The 17,509-nt window shown below is 46.2% G+C and overlaps 1 protein-coding gene across 1 annotated transcript in view; it reads right to left on the bottom strand.

The window, feature by feature from the left end:
- LOC145343300 (15-hydroxyprostaglandin dehydrogenase [NAD(+)]-like) overlaps positions 1-16,974 on the bottom strand; it is an 86,492-nt gene extending 69,518 nt beyond the window's left edge. Inside the window, exon 1 of the mRNA XM_080189454.1 lies at positions 16,808-16,974. Within this exon, the coding sequence (XP_080045580.1) occupies positions 16,808-16,900 (93 nt within the window). The 5' untranslated portion in view covers positions 16,901-16,974. The remainder of the gene's footprint in view (positions 1-16,807) is intronic.
- Positions 16,975-17,509: the final 535 nt, after the last annotated feature.

The raw sequence follows: 17,509 nt of genomic DNA, 5'->3' as shown, positions 1-17,509 counted from the left end.
ATCACTTACGACTCGGTGAGCAGCTACCAGCAGACTTTTCTTCCACAAACTTAGTTAACCCTCAATCTCTCTTCAGCTATACACTCACAATCTTATAGGGCTGGATTTTACAGCCTCGTTCACCTGGAAACCGTAAAATCCTGCCCGAGTTCAATGGACATTCCCATGCTCTGCCCATCACCCGCTCCCATTCCCGTGGCAGGCAGAGCAGTAAAATTCCGGTACTCCAGGACTTGAGCACAAAATCCAGGCTGGCACTCCAGTGCACGGCTGAGGGAGTGCTGCATTGCTGGCAGTGCTGTCTTTCAGACGTGACATCCAAGTGAGGCCCTGCCTTCCCAGCTGGAGGGGGTATAAGATCCCATGGCACTGTTACAAAGAAGAACAGGGGCATTGTCTTCAGCGTGAGGATCTCACAGAAGCATAAAATCCTGATGGGACTGGACAGGTGAGATGTGGAAAGAATGTTCCCAATGTTGGGGAGGTCCAGAACTAGGGGTCACAGTATAAGAACAAGGGGTAAGCCATTCAGGACTGAGATGAGGAAGAACTTCTTCCCGGAGAGAGTTCTGACCCTGTGGAATCCTATATCACAGAAAGCTGTTGGGGCCAGTTCGTTAGATATGTTTGTTAAGCTTCTCAGTTGCAATCCAGTAATGAAAAGATGGTACAAAATTGGCTTCTGGATACAAATTTGGCTTCCTGTCAGAATTCAGAGGGTGGTTGTAGAGAGTTGTTTTTCAAACTGGAGGCCTGTGACCAGCGATGTGCCTCAGGGGTCGGTGCTGGGTCCACTGTTATTTATCATTTATATGAATGATTTGGATGAGAACATAGGAGGCATGGTTAGTAAATTTGCAGATGACACCAAGATTGGTGGCATGGTGGACAGTGAAGGAAGTTATCTCTGATTCAACGGGATCTTGATCAATTGGGCCAGTGGGCTGATGAATGGCAAGATGGAGTTTAATTTAGACAAATGTGAGGTGGTGCATTTTGGTCGATTGAACTGGGGCAGGGCTTACTCAATTAATGGTAGGGTGTCGCAGAGAGTTACAGAACAAAGAGATCTAGGGGTACATGTTCAAAGCTCCTTGAAAGTGGAGTCACAGGTGAAGAAGGCATTCGGCATACTTGGTTTCATCAGTCAGAACTTTGAATACAGGAGTTGGGACATCTTGTTGAAGTTGTACAAGACATTGGTAAGGCCACACTTGGAATACTGTGTGCAATTCTGGTCACCCTATTATAGAAAGGATATTATTAAACTAGAAAGAGCAGAGAAAAGATTTACTAGGATGCTACCAGGACTTGATGGATTGAGGTATAAGGAGAGGCTGGATAGACTGGGACTTTTTTCTCTGGAGCGTAGGAGGCTGAGGGGTGTTCTTATAGCAGTCTATAAAATAATGAGAGGCATAGATTAGGTGGACAGTCAATATCTTTTCCTACTTTTGGGAGAAAAAAAACTGGAGGGCATAGGTCTAAGGTGAGAGGGGAGAGATACAAAAGTGTCCAGAGGGGCAATTTCTTCACACAGAGGGCAGGGAGTGTCTGGAACAAGCTGCCAGAGGTAGTAGGAGAGGAGGGTTCAATTTTGTCTTTTAAAAAGCAGCATTTAGACAGTTACATGGATAAGATGGGTATAGAGGGATATGGGTCAAATCGTGCAATGGGATTAATTTAGGGGTTTGAACAAAAGGGCAGCATGGACAAATTGGGCCAAAGGGCCTGTTTGCATGTTGTAAACCTCAATGACTCTATGATGCAAGTATGATGCAAACCCTCGCTGGAGGGTATTAAGTTGATCTTTCTCTACACCCTAGTCAAGACTGTAACACTATATTGCATATTCTCTCCTTTCCATCTCTTTGAATGATATGCTTTTGTCTGTATAGCATGCAAGGAACAATACTATTCCCTGTATACTAATACATGTGACAATAATAAATCAAATCAAATCAAATCTTGCTTTGAATAAATCTTAGCTGGCTTTCATTTATTCAATGTTGCCTCTTAATTTGGTCCCAGATGTCTAAGCAGCATGGTGGCACAGTGGATAGCATGGCTGTCTCATAGCACCAGGGACCTGGGTTCAATTCTCGGCTTGAGTCACTGTCTGTGGGAGTCTGTATGGTCCCCTTGTGTCTGTGTGTGTTTCCTCTCAGTGCTCTGGTTTTCTCCCACAGTCAGAAAGATGTGCTGGTTTGGTACATTGGCAATGTTAAATTTTGGAAGAAATAATGTAGGGGGGAGTTACACGATAAATGGTAGGCCTATTAAGAGTATAGAAACACAGAGGGGCCTGGGGGTGCAAGTACACAAGTCCTTGAAGGTGGCAGTACAGGTGGAGAAGGTGGCAAAGAAGGCCTATGGCATGCTTGCCTTTATAGGGAGGGGTATAAAGTATAAAAGCTGGCGTCTAATGTTGCAGTTGTATAGAACGTTGGTTCACCCACATCTGGAGTATTGCGTCTAGTTCTGGTCGCCTTACTACTGGAAGGACGTGGAGACCCTGGAGAGAGTGCAGAGGAGGTTTACCAGGATGCTGCCTGGTATGGAAGGACTGAGCTATGAGGGGAGATTAGGCAAACTGGGGCTGTTCTCCTTAGTAAGCGGAGAATGAGGGGAGATCTAATAGAGGTGTATAAGATTATGAAGGGTATAGATAGATTGAACAGAGGTAAGCTTTTTCCTAGGTTGGATACAAAAATTACGAGGAGCCATGGGCTTAGGGTGAAGGGGGCGAGGTATAATTTGGATGTTAGAGGGAGGTTTTTCACACAGAGGGTGGTGGGGGCCTGGAATGCACTGCCAAGTAGGGTGGTGGAGGCAGGCATGCTAGAATTGTTTAAGGCTTACTTAGATGGGCACATGAGTGGATTTGAGATGGAGGGATACAGGAGACTGTTCTAAATAAAGATCAAGAGCCTTGGGACGTCCCTGGGAATCAATTGATTCCTACGGACCTTGCAACATATTTCATGGCTCACTTGTCTTACTTCTGAGCTTCTGGGGATTGGGTAAATGTCTAAGTTTTGCATGTTGATTGATGTCTTTTCTTTTAATCCACAGGTGATTCGGTCCGCCTTGTTGTCCAACAAGGTGCATACACGCGGTGGGTCGTGCGAGGGCTGCTCTTGGATGTTGCTTCGAGACTTGCCTAGTGCTTCACGTCGTTAGTGTACGCTTTAACTGGAGCATCCGACGGGCAACACGACAGCTCAGTGACTATCACTGTTCACTGTGCAGATACATGGATTTGGGCCGGTGTCTGCGAGAGTTTGCACATTCTCCCCGTGATTGCGTGGGTTTTCTCCGGGTGCTCCGGTTTCCTCCCACACCCCAAAAACGTGCTCTTAGGCTGATTGGTGTAACAAATTGTCCCCAAATTAGTCTCCCCTCAATCTTCCCCAATAGGCGTAGACAAAGGTCATAGGTAGAGGAGGGTACTCATAATGTTAAAATGGCGGCGTGTGCTCGTTGGGCCGAAGGGCCTGTTTCCCGTGCTGTGTTGTTCTTTGTTCTTCAAATTCTCCCTCAGTGTACCCAAACAGGCACTGGAGTTAGGCAACAAGGGGGTTTTCACAGTAACATCACTGCAGTTTGAATGTAAGCCTACTTTTGATACTAATAAATAAACTTTGTCTCTAAACATTTTCTTCTTATTAGTGTTGGGTTTATCTCTCTCTCCCCTCCTTGTGGAACCATGTGTGCAGCATTTGCAATGCCCCAGTCCTCTGGCACACTTCCCATAGCTAAGAAAGATTAGGAGATTGTGGTCAGACCCTCTGTAATTTCCACTCATGCCATCAATTTGTCCAGACCCCTCCATGCTGATGCTATAGTTTAAAAACTCACTTTCTCAAAAGACAAAGGAAATTTGACACGTTCACTACGACTCTCACCAACTTTTACAGATACAGCATAGAAAGCATCCTTTCTGCATGTATCACAGTTTGGTATGGCTCCTGTTCTGACCAAGACGAAGAGCCCAACGTGCAAATCAGCCTCCCATCCACTGACTCTATCTACACTTCCCAGTGCCTCAGAAAAGCAGCCAGCATCATTAAGGACCCCACGCACCCTGCACGTACTCTCTTCCGCCTTCTTTCATCAGGAAAAAGACAAGAGTTTGAAAACACGTACCAACCGACTCAAGAACAGCTTCTTCCCTGCTGCCATTAGACTTTCAGATGGTCTTATCACATATTAAGCTGATCTTTCTCTTCACACTACCTGTAACTGCAACATAATATTCTGCGTCCTATCCTTTTCCTTTTCCCAATGAAAACTTCATGAACGGTACGTTCTGTATGTTTTGTGCGCAAGAAACAATACTTTTCATTGTACCCCAATATCTGTGACAATAATAAATCAAACCAAATCATTCAGCAACTGAGGCTGGGTCTTCCCTGGACAGGGTGACTTTATACATTGTCAACCTTTCTGATGCCTCCTCTTTTATCTTCATCTTTTTATTATCTTGTCCCATTTTCTCTATGATTTCCTTCACTGTGATGTGGGCAGCATCCTCTTGTGAAGACAAACACACAGGCCTCACTTAGTACTTCAGCCATTCCTCGGACACCTCAAGATGATCTCCTGGACACCCCCTCTTCCTTCGAAGTTATTAATACTAATCTGTTCATAAATGAGTTCAGGGTTCCCATTTATGTATTATGGTGGCAGAGATAGAACTAGGGCCTTAATTGCCTTTTAATTGGGCAGTTAAAGGCCTAAATAGGCCAAAGGGTGCACGGGCTAGCAGGTACTTTATCTATCCACTGTACTATTGGGAGTAGGTCAGGGGTGGACAGAAAGGGTATGGGCTAGCCACCCATCAGCTTTTGTGGATTTTTACAACAATTGACAATAATTTCACTGTTACCATTACTGAGTGGAGCTTTATATTCCAGATTTATCAATTAAATCTAAGTTCTTGGGATGGAATTCTACCACCTTGCCCGCCACGGAATCGAAGCAGGTGAGGGCCCGACAACAGAAACCACCTTTGACCTCGGGCGGGAATTTCCAGTGAGGCTGTAAAGTCCCGTCCCATGTTTATGATGGGACATGAAGCCGTGTTCTCAGAGCCCGGGTAATTAGATTACTGGTCTAGTAATATTACCGCTACACCACCTAGGGTTTTGACACACTGCCTGCAAAGGAACAGTGATATATTCCCAGGTCAAACTGGTGTCTGGCTTGAAGGCGAAATTCCAGCTGGTTCTCTTCCCATGCACCTTGTCCTTCGAGGTTTTAGAGGTTGTGAGTTTGGAAGGTGCTATTGAAGGAGCCTCGGTAAGTTGCTGCAGTGCATCTTGTAGCTGGTACTCACTGCTACTGTTGTGGGTCAGTGGCAATGGGAGTGAATGATGAAGTTGGTGGATAGGGTGCCAATTGAGTGGGCTGCTTTGTACCAAATGGTGTCAAGTTTCTTGAGACAATTCACACTTCTTTAGCCTATGACTCTCTCTCCCCACGTACACTGTTCGTATCTATAAAGACTTGATTACCTATAAAGACTCACATTCCAACTGTTCTTCGCATTGCAATCTGCGATTATCTAGCAATTGTGTCTTTGCCTATATATGCCGTGTTTGTGAACTAACCTCCACTCACTTGATGAAGGAGCAGCGCTCCGAAAGCTTGTGATTCCAAATAAACCTGTTGGACTTTAACCCGGTGTTGTGAGACTTCTTACTAAACTTTTTGAGCATTGTGGGTTTCTTCCAGGTGCTCCAGTTTCCTCTAATGTTTATGCTGATTGGCCAAGGTAAATTGACCCTTAGCTTCACGGGGACTAAGAAGGTAAATACATGAGGTTATAGGGCCTGAGTAGGATTGGTGTTGGTGCGGGCTTGATGGGACGAATGGCCTCCTGACAGTGGTTAGCACTGCCGTGTCACAGCGCCAGGAACCCGGGTTCAATTCCGGCCTCCGATCACTGTCTGTGTGGAGTTTACACATTCTCCGCATATCAGTGTGGGTTTCCTCTGGATACTCCGGTTGCCTCCCACAGTCCAAAAATGTGTGGGTTAGGTTGATTGGCCATGCTAAATTGACCTTAGTGTCAGGGGGATTAGCAGTGTAAATATGAAGGGTTACAGGAATAGGGCCTGGGTGGGATTGGGGACAGTGCAGACTCGATGGGCCGAATGGCTTCCTTCTGCACTGTCGGGATTCTATGAATTCTATGAGTGTCCTTGAGCTGCACTTTACCAGCCATTGGAAGTCATTCCGTTACACTCCTGACTTGTGCCTTGCAGGTTATGGACATTTTTTGGGAGTCAGGAGGTGAGTTACTTGCTGCAGTATTTGCAGCCTCTGATCTGCTTTTGTAGCCACAATATTTATATGGCTATGCCAGTTCAGCTTCTGCTCCATGGGTTGTTGGTAGTTCCTATACCAGATGTGCTACAAAATGTTATCCGTCAAACCTACTGCTGACTCTTTTCAAATCCTTGCACAAACTTCTGTCCTGCAAAATTTCTGCTTCTTCTCATATTCGAGTGGAGCACGCCTTTAAACTCTAACCTCCATTTCAAAACAAAAAAAGGTTGTGTAACAAGAAAAACAGGTTAGTTCAACAATTCCATCACTGTTGCGCCTATAGGTACCTGTGGTGTAATCTTCTGCATGCCAGGTTATCAGTATACCAAATCATAAGAACATAAGAACTAGGAGCAGGAGTAGGCCCTCGAGCCTGCTCCGTCATTCAATAAGATCATGGCTGATCTTTTCATGGACTCAGCTCCACTTAACCGTCTGCTCACCATAACCCTTAATTCCTTTACTGCCCAAAAATGTATCTGTCTTTGCCTTGAAAACATTCAGTGAGGCAGCCTCAACTGCTTCACTGGGCAGGGAATTCCACAGATTCACAACCCTTTGGGTAAAGAAATTTCTCATCAACTCAGTCCTAAATCTGCTCCCCCTTATTTTGAGGCCATGTCCCCTAGTTCTGTTTTCACCTGCCAGTGGAAACAACCTCCCCGATTCTATCTTATCTATTCCCTTTATAATCTTTTACGTATCTATAAGATCTCTGCTCATTCTTCTAAATCCCAGTCTCTCCTCATAAGCTAACCCTTTCAAATCTGGAATCAGCCTAGTGAATCTTCTCTGCATCCCCTCCAGTATCAGTATATCCTTTCTCAAGTAAGGAGTCCAAAACTGTACACCCTACAGCACCTGATACAGCTGCAACATAACCTCATTTTTAAACTCCATCCCTCTAGCAATGAAGGATAAAATTTCATTTGCCTTCTTAATTACCTGCTTGAGGGTAAGTGAAATGATTTAATGTAGAAGAAAGTTAACTTCATTACAGATTGGTAAGCCAAGTGTGGTAAAGTGCTAGGGTTAGTTTGTTAGGCATTATTAAATTATTTGAACGGTAACCATCAGTTAGCATAATGAACATTGATTTACAATTTATTTTTAGATAAACATACAGAGTAGTTTCATGATGTTTACATTTATTTATTAGTGTCACAACTAGGCTTACATTAACACTGTAATGAAGTTGCTGTGAAAATCCCCTAGTTGCCACACTCCAGTGCCTGTTCAGGTACACTGAGGGAAAATTTAGCATGGCCAATGTACCTAACCAGCACATTGCTTGGATTGTGGGAGAAAACCAGAGGAAACCCACATAGAGACAGGGAGAATGTGCAGACTCCACCCAGTCAGTGACCCAAGCCAGGAATCGAACCCAGGTCTCTGGGGTAGCAGTGCTAACCACCTAATCACCACTTTCAACTCTAGAATCAACCTGGCTGCAAAGGCCTATGTTTTGCACCGAGATCCCCCACTGGGCAATCAGGTCACATGACCATCCCAAGTTTCCCACTTAAAAGAGCCAGTTACTACATCCCTCCCCTTTTAAGTCCCTTATTATACAATACATAAATCACTGATACGATTTCCAATTCAATACTGGAGAATGTAGATTGGGGGCAGACCTTTGAGGGCAAACAAACGTTTGGCATTTGGGAGGCTTTCAAGAATTGATAGGCATTCAGGACCGAGACATTCCTGTAAGGATGAAGGATAAGTATGGCAAGTTTCGGGAACCCTGGATAACGAGGATTTGTGAGTCTGGTCAAAGAGAAAAAGAAAGCATTTGTCAAGGCTAGGAGGCTGGGAACACTTGAAACAAGTGTGGAATACACGGAGACCAGAAAGAAACTTAAGCAAGGAGTAAGGAGTAAAGTGGAGTCACCAGTGACAGAGTGGTGAAGAAGGCATTCGGCATGTTTTGTTTCATCGGTCAGAGCATTGAATATAGGAGTTGAGACATCTTGTTGTACAAGACACTGGTAAAGCCACACTTGGAATACTGTGCACAGTTCTGGTCACCATATTATAGAAAGGATATTACTAAACTAGAGGAAGTGCAGAAAAGATTTACTAGGATGCTACTGGGACTTCATGGTTTGAGTTATAAGGAGAGGTTGGATAGACTAGGAACCTTTTTGCTCTGGAGCGTAAAAGGCTGGGGGCTGATTGAGTTTAAAAATTGGCAAGTCATGTTGCAGCTTTATAGAATCTTAGGCAATGCTTGGAACATAGCATTCAATTCTGGTCACCACACTACCAGAAGGATATGGAGGCATTGGAGAGGGTACAGAGAAGATTTACCAGGATGTTGCCTGGTATAGAGGGCATTAGCTATGGGGAGAGGTTGGAGAAACTTGATTTGTTCTCACTGGAACAACAGAGGTTGAGGGGCGACCTGATAGAAGTCTACAAGATTATGAGGGGCATGGACAGAATGGATAGTCAGAAGCTTTTTCTCAGGATGGAAGAGTCAATTACTAGGGGGCACAGGTTTAAGATGCGAGGGTTAAGGTTTAAAGGAGGTGTACGAGGTAAGTACACAGAGGGTGGTGGGTGCCTAGAATACACTGCCAGGAGGGTAATGGAAGCAGGTACGAAAGGGGCATCTTGACAAACACATGAATAGGATGAGAATAGAGGGATATGGTCCTGGAGGGTAGGGGGTTTAGTTAAGTCGGGCAGCATGGTCGGTGCAGGCTTGGAGGACTGAAGGGCCTGTTGCTGTGCTGTAATTTTCTTTGTTCTTTGTTCAATAGCAATAATTTAACACAGTTTATCAGAAACTCAGCCTGTCAGGGGACAGGACTCTGGCAAAAGGATATTCTCAATGCAAAACTTTGGCTTTGTTCTCTCTGTACTGATGCCGTCAGACCTGCTGGAAATTTTCCAGCATTTTCTGTTTCTGTTAGGGGACTTTCTCTTTCTCCAGGACTAATATGGCTCAATTGATTGATGTAGTTTGGGTTGGACTTGCTCCACTGGGACTTTCTTCCGGAATTGTGCCTCACTTCCTACTATTTTCTCCGTTTCATTGGGAACAGGCTCTTTGACCTGATCAGCCACTTCATTACTTGGATAAGCAACACTACTGTTGGCACAATTGGATCGGGCAGTAGCCCTGGCCCTTAGGACGGCTCCCGTCCCCTCAACTGATCTCTGTGCTTCTTTTCTCACTTGCCCTGCACTTCCACCTCATCGGACAGCGGCCCCACCCTGAGCACCACAGTTCCTGAGACCCAATTTAATCCCCTTGCAAAATTCTTCACAGACTGGATTGTCAACCTCAAATGGTCTTTTCACTTTTAACAAATCATGTTCAAATTTGTTTAACCTCTGCCTTGCCTCCATATGATGTGGAGATGCCGGCGTTGGACTGGGGTAAACACAGTAAGAAGTCTCACAGCATCAGGTTAAAGTCCAAGAGGTTTATTTGTTAGTAAACACCACTAGCTTTCAGGGTTTGCTCCTTTATCAGGTGAGTGGAGAGTTCTGATCACAAACAGGGCATATAAAGGCACACACAGTTTGCAGAATGCTGATTAGAATGTGAGTCTTTACAGCTAATCAAGTCTTAAAGGTGCAGGCAATGTGAGTGGAGATAGCATTAGGCATTGGTTAAAGAGATGTCACACTATCTGTAACCCCCATGACTTGCCTGGGTTTACAACATCTCACTTACTGACCTGTCTGGAGACAATACACATCTCTTTAACCTATGCTTAATGCTGTCTCCACTCACATTGCCTGCAGCTTTAAGACTTGATTAGCTGTAAAGACTGACATTCTAATCAGTATTCTGTAAACTGTGTGTGCCTTTATACGCTCTGTTTGAGATCAGAACTCTCCACTCACCTGTTGAAGGGGCATACCCTGAAAGCTAATAGCGTTTACTATCAAATAAACCTTTTGGACTTTAACCTGGTGTTGTGAGACTTCTTACTGTGATTGCCTCCACACTCCCAGTCAAATTTGTAACTATCAGGTTCAACCTGGTTCACGAGCATCGACCCAGCAGCAGCAGTTCAGTTGCAGCAATTGGAATATAGTGTTCAATTCTGGTCACCACACTACCAGAAGGATGTGGAGGGGAAATATGTGGAGTTATGGAAATAGGGTCTGGATGGGATTGTTGTCAGTGCAGGCTCAATGGGCTGAATGGTCTCATCCTGCACTACACGGAGTCTACGATTATAGATAAATAGTCCAGAAAGTTTAAAGCCATGACAGTCTCTTGCAGGACTAGAGGAATTGGCATGTTTTTGTGTAACAGGAGATGGCTTGAGCCACCTGCATTGACTCTGTGAGCTCCTGGCCAATTGTTGGATGAGGACAGTGCCCATCACTGTACTCCCACAGCAATAATTGTTCAAATCGCCCTCTGCTCCTTGACAAGCCCTAAGAGCAGCTTGTGGTCTGTGATAATAAAATGTCTACTGTAAATGTATTGATGAAGCTTCTCAATACTGGAGATAACAGCTAAGCCTCTTTTCTTAACTGTGAATATCCTCTTTCCACATCTGACAGGGTTCTTGATATGTAACCAAAGGGTCTCTCAAAATCTAACCCTGTGGGATAACCCCAACTCCATATGGTGATGCATCGCATGTAAGGATTATCTTATTCAAGGGGTTGAAATGCACTCATAACTCCAGTACCTGCTTAACTTTTTAAAAGTGTCTTTTTGTGGTGCTTTCCAATCTCTGGTGCTTCTTTAGTAGCGCATGCAATGATACTAGTAATATTGATGGATTTGGGAGGAACCGCCCAAAATAGTTGACTATCCCAAGGAGGGATCTGAGTTCTGAGGTGTTCCTGGTCGCAGTTCCTCTTTATTCACTTTCACTTTGTCCTCCTCTGGATGTAACCCCTGAACATCAACCCAATAACCAAAATAAGCTCCCTCATCTGCTTGGAAGGCACACTTTTCTCTCTTTAACGCACTCCTGCCTTCCGGAATCTCTTCAAAACTTCACCCAAATTTGCCAAATGTCCCTCCTCAGTGGACGCTATTGTTGAGATGTCATCCAAATAGTCAACAACTCTGGCCAAAGCTTTCCGCAAACTCTTTGTAGTTTGCTGTGAGATGGCACAAATCGACAAAACCCCACGCGGTAGGTAAGGTAAAGTTTATTTCATAAAGTTTATTTATTAATGTCACAAGTAGGCTTACATTCACACAACAATGAAGATACTGTGAAAATCCCCTAGTCGTCACACTCCGGCACCTGTTTGAGTACAATGGGGGAGAATTTAGCACGGCCAATGCACCTAACCAGCACGTCTTTTGGACTGTGGGAGGAAACCGGAGCACCCGGAGGAAACCCACGCAGACACGGGGAGAATGTGCAAACTCCATACAGACAGTGACCCAAGCCAGGAATGGCACACCACCTCCCACAATTTTTTATCGAATTTGTTTACAAGAAATCTCAATTTACCCCATGAATTTACATCATTAGTAGTAGCTTCTCCCTCTGTGACTGGATCCTGAATTTCCTAACCCACAGAATGCGACCTGTAAGGATAGACAACAACATCTCCTCCACGGTCATCCTCAACACTGGTGCCCCACAAGACTGTGTTCTCAGCCCCCTACTATACTCCTTACACGCCTAAGACTGTGTGGCCAAATTCCACTCTAACTCGATTTTCAAGTTTGCTGATGGTACCACTGTAGTGGGTCGAATCGCAAACATTGATGAGACAGCACAGGATGAGCGCTCGGATCCTGCATGGACCAGCTGGCGGGGATATTCAGACATCTTCAACCTCTCGTTATAACAATCTGAGGTCCCTATCTGCTTCAAGAAGACAACCATCATCTCAGTACCAAAGAAAAGCCAAGCAGCATGCCTTAATGATTATTGCTCTGACTTCCATCATTATGAAGTGCTTCGAAAGGTTAGTCATGGCATGAATCAATTCCAGCCTCCCGGAAAACCTGGATCCAGTACAATTTGCCTACTGCTGCAACAGGTCCACAGCAAACGCCATCTCCCTGGCCCTGCACTCAACTCTGGAACACCTAGCTAACAAAGACACCTTTGTCAGACTCCTATTTATTGACTACAGCTCAGCCTTCAACACCATTATTCCACTGAAACTCATCTCCAAATTCTGTTCCCTGGGCCTCGGCTCCTTCCTCTGTGCTGCATCCTGAACTTCCTAACCCACAGACTACAATCAGTAAGGATAGGCAACAACACCTCCTCCAAAATCATCCTCAACATTGGGCCCCTCAAGGCTGTGTTCTCAGCCTTGATCAGATGGATCTCTGGGTTGCGGGGGCCGGGGGTGGGGTGGGGGGGTGGAGATTCTCCAAAGTCCATCCTGCGCCCCTCCCCACCAACGAGAGATCCATCTGAGCCCGCCCCCCTCCTCCTCCAGCAGGAGTCAGCGGAAGGCCAGGAAGGTGCTGCAGGCAATGAGTGCAGGTCAGAAGGATAGTGGAGGGAGAGCAGCGATCGAGGTAGGTTGGGGGTGTGCTCTGCTGAGGGGGGCCGAGCCCCTTTGGGGGGGGGCTGCCTCCTGGGGTGGGTCTGACTGGGAGAGGGGGGTGTGCTCTGGTGAAGGGGGCCTGCCTCCCGGGGGGCGGGGGTCCGATCCGGGGGGGGATTCTTGCCTCCCAGGGAGATTGGATCAGTAGGGAAGCGGGGGCATCTGCCGGGGTGGTTAGCAGGGAGTCTGCGAAGGGTGTTTGAGGAGGATGAGCTTCGGAGGTTCCCCTGCAGAATAAGAATCTGCTTTGGATTTTTATTCTGCAGGTCGGTAACAGCGCGGATCTGGAACGGAACTGAAGACGGTAAAGTGGGGTTTGGCATTATAGAGTTGGGCGCGGGGTTCATTAAATCGATTTAAATGTATGCTAATGCATTTAAATCGCGGGCCGCCTGATTGGGGCGTGGATCCATGCCCAAATCGGGTGTCGCTAAAGGCGCCATCTGCTCGGACTCGGGTGCAGACCGCGTTACAGGCCCGACGCCCGAACTTACTGCAATTTTCGGGCGTGAATTTTTGGTAAAATCGGGCACTACATGTGGCAATAATCAATCAAATCAAATCAAACATGTGTACCCAAGTTGTAAAATGCTTGGCACAGTTTGTTAGATCTTATTAAGTTATTTGTAGTCTTAGCTGGCTCAAAAGTAACTATTTATTAACCACTAGAAGCTATTTCCATAGATACAGTAAAGATCCAAGCTCGGAGAACTATCACAGAATCCCTACAGTGCAGAAGGAGGCCATTCAGACCATCGAGTCGGCAATCTGCAAGGTACCAATCTCCAACCACTTCAATCAATGGACACTAATCAACTTCTGCCATTGACAGAGCTGGGGTTTATCTTATTTATTCCTTTATTAATTAGTGTCATAAATAGGCTTACATTAACGCTGCAATGAAGTTACTGTGAAAGTTCCCTAGTCGCCACACTTTGGCTTCTGTTCGGATACACTGAGGGAGGAGTTAACACGGCCAGTGCAGCTAATCAGCATGTCTTTTGGACTGTGGAAGTACACCGGAGAACCCGGAGGAAACCCACGCAGGCACGAGGAGAATGTGCAGATTCCCCACAGACAGTGAACCAAGGTTGGGAATTGAACCCGGGACCCTGGTGCTGTGAGGCCGCAGTGCTAACCACTATGCCACCGTGCCGCCCCCATTTGAAGACTGAGGAGCAATTTATCAGCATTAATTCTCTTGTGATTTTCTGTAATTGTACTTTCCATTTTCAGATAAATGCGACTGACAGGAGATTAAGTGTCATCTATCATAGTGAGGTGGTTTATAGCCAGTTAACCAATGAGTATTGTACAACCAGAACACCATCACAAGAGTAGATGCTGTTTATTCCTTTATATCTAGATGGATATCAGGAGCTGGATTTAGATCATTTTAGCTCTTCTATGCGTGAACTCAAAACACAACTCGAACAAAACAGGTCTGCACCTCCATCTCATCCACTAACTTTGCTCCCTATTCCTTTGTAACTTTACAGAGTCAGAGAACGTGGTGAATTGTTACAGTACAGTAGGCCATTCGGCCTGTTGTATCTGAACCAGTTCTCCAAATAAGCAATGGACCTAAGGGCATTCCTCGCCTTCTCCATGTAGCATTGAACATAGTTGCTTTTCAGATAATAGAACATAGAACACTACAGCACAAACAGGCCCTTTGGCCCACAAGTTGTGCCGATCACATCTATACCTACCAAGCCATAGAACTATCTATAACTCCCAATCCCATTAGATCCCATATACTCATCCAGAAGTCTTTTAAAAGACCCCAGCGAGTTCGCCTCTACCACCACTGACGGCAGCAGCCGATTCCACTCACCCACCACCCTCTGAGTGAAAAACTTACCCCTAACATCTCCTCTGTACTTGCTCCCCAGCACCTTAAACCTGTGTCCTCTCGTAGCGACCATTTCAGCCCTGGGAAATAGCCTCCGAGAATCCACCCTATCTATTCTTCTCAACATTTTATAAACCTCTTTCAGGTCGCCTCTCAACCTTCGTCTCTCCAGGGAGAAGAGACCTAGCTCCCTCAACCTATCTTCATAAGGCATGCCTCCCAATCCAGGCAACATCCTTGTAAATCTCCTCTGCACCCTCTCAATAGCTTCCACATCCTTCCTGTAATGAGGCGACCAGAACTGCGCACAGTGCTCCAAGTGGGGTCTGACAAGGGTCTTATAAAGTTGCAGCATTACCTCCCGACTCCTAAACTCAATCCCTCGATTAATGAAGGCCAGTACACCATACGCCTTCTTGACCACATCTTCCACCTGCGAGGCCGATTTAAGAGTCCTATGGACCCGGACCCCAAGATCCTTCTGTTCTTCAATAAGAACAAAGAAAAGTACAGCACAGGAACAGGCCCTTCAGGCTCCAAGCCTGTACCAATCATCATGCCCTAACTAAAAACCTTCTGCCCTGACTCAGTCCATATCCCTCTATTCCCTCCCTATTCATGTGCACATTAAGATAACTCTCCCCCAGCATTTTATATCATCGGCCCTCTCCCTGCCCTTCTCCACTCTTCATTCATTCCCCAGCTTGCTCCTCACTCTCCTGTATCCGCGCGCTTCTCCATCACCCCCATCCTCTCTCTTCTACACCAATAATCTCCCCTCCACACCCCTCTTCATGACCCTCTCCCCCACACGCACCTCCCCTCTGCTCTCTGCATGGCTCCCCCTGCCTCAGCTCCACCGTCCCGCCCTCACGCCCACCCTCCAGCCCCTTTGTGCCTGTGAGACTGTTTCCTGACAGTATTAACACCTGAAAGTTAAACTAACAGGGCAGAGGATTGCAACATTTCCTCCACTGACGTCTGAAATGCTGTCGGGTCTCTGCACATCTGGGAACATGTAGCGAATTTGTGTCATAACTAATCACTGCTGTGGGGATAAAGATAGCGTGTTACTCAGCTGAGGCTAAATTTAGATACACAAATCTGTTTATCATTCACAGTTCAAAACTTTCGTTCCCAAACATCTGCACTGGCACTACCACTGATGCTCAGAGATCATGAGACATTCTCTCTCGTCCCTTCCCCCATTGAGAAGACAACTGGCTGTCTAGATGTTCCCCTGGTGGGGCACATGACTTAATGGTTTGGGTTCAGAACTTCCCCTGTCGCTGCTGAAAAGTTTCAATGCGGAACTGGGAAACTTGAGTTAAGTTTATTTATTAGTGTCACAAAATAGGCTTACATTAACACTGCAATGAAGTTACTGTGAAAATCCCCCGGTCGTCGCACTCCGATGCCTGTTCGGGTACACCGAGGGACAATTTAGCACGGGAAATGCACCTAGCCAGCATGTCGTGCGGGCTGTGGGAGGAAACCGGAGCACCCGGAGGAAACCCACGCAGACACGGAGAGAACGTGCAAACTCCGCACAGGCGGTGACCCAAAGCGGGAATCGAACCCCGGCCCCTGGCGCTGTGAGGCAGCAGTGCTAGCCAACACGCCTCTGTGGAAGAGTGTGGTCTGGATCAGAAGAGTAGAATTATCCACGAACAGGGTGGGACCAGGAACAGGTGGGTGATCTTCCTACGAGGGGATTGTCCAACACCATCACTCAGGAATGAGACACATGCAGACTGAACCCCCACCGCCCGTGCGTTTCTGGACACCAAACGTTCTTCCACCCACTCAACCCTGTCGCTGTGTAAAAAAGTAACAATCTCTCTGTTGCAATTTCTGCTCGAGCCGAAATTACAGAATCCATAATATTTGTTCAGCACGGAGAGAGTTACTCCCTATTCCAGCTGAGTGCTGAGCAGCAGATGGGAAAGCACATAATATTTACTTAAATCGTTGCAAACAAATATCTATCAGATTTTGCTGCTTTTCCCCTGAGGAAGGCAACAGCAACCCCCCACAGCACACACTACCCTCCCTCCCCCCCACCTCTCCTCTCCACCAGTTCTGCATGAGACACCACTGTGTTACCTTTGCCTCTTTCTTCAACAAGGCTTCAGCAAATGCCTTGCCCAGGCCTTGCGATGCACCGGTTATCAGAGCCACGCAGTTCTTCAGGATCATTTCGCTGGCCGGGAGTTCCCTCGCTGCTCGGGCTCCCTCCTGCGTGTGCTGTCCTCTCTCACCTGTTCCCGCACTGACAGGGCAGGCGACTTGCTGCTCTTTAACACTCTGCAAATTCTGGCCGCCAGCCAGGAAACGCCTGTGAGCAGCAACAATTTCAAGATGTAGCGCTCACGTTCTGAGATCCTTTCAAGCTTCCTGGGGATTTTCAGCCAGCCTGTTCAGCAGCACCAAATTGACACGTTTCCATGGGAAAGAAGTTTGAATTTAATGAATGCGCTGCGTCTGTGCAATGAATAGACTTCAAGTCCTCAGTGTATGCACTTCCTGTGAGGATAGAGAGCTTTACTCCAGTAAAGTTTATTTATTAGTCACAAGCAAGGCTCACATTAACACTGCATTGAACTTACTGTGTAATTCCCCTAGTCGCTACACCCTGGCACCTAACCAGCACATCTTTCAGAATGTGGGAGGACACCAGAGCACCCGGAGGAAACCCATGCACACACGGGGAGAATGTGCAAACATTACACTTGTCTCTTTAACACCGCTGTGAATAAGAGGTGAGTTTCTCAAACAGAAGTTTATTTATTAGTGTCACAAGTAGGC

The sequence above is a fragment of the Carcharhinus amblyrhynchos genome, chromosome 5 (assembly GCF_965287045.1).
Source record: "Carcharhinus amblyrhynchos chromosome 5, sCarAmb.v2.hapA, whole genome shotgun sequence".
Classification (NCBI taxonomy): Eukaryota; Metazoa; Chordata; class Chondrichthyes; order Carcharhiniformes; family Carcharhinidae; genus Carcharhinus; species Carcharhinus amblyrhynchos.
The sequence above is the reverse complement of the archived record's forward strand: the minus strand, read 5'-3'. Positions and strand labels throughout refer to the sequence as shown.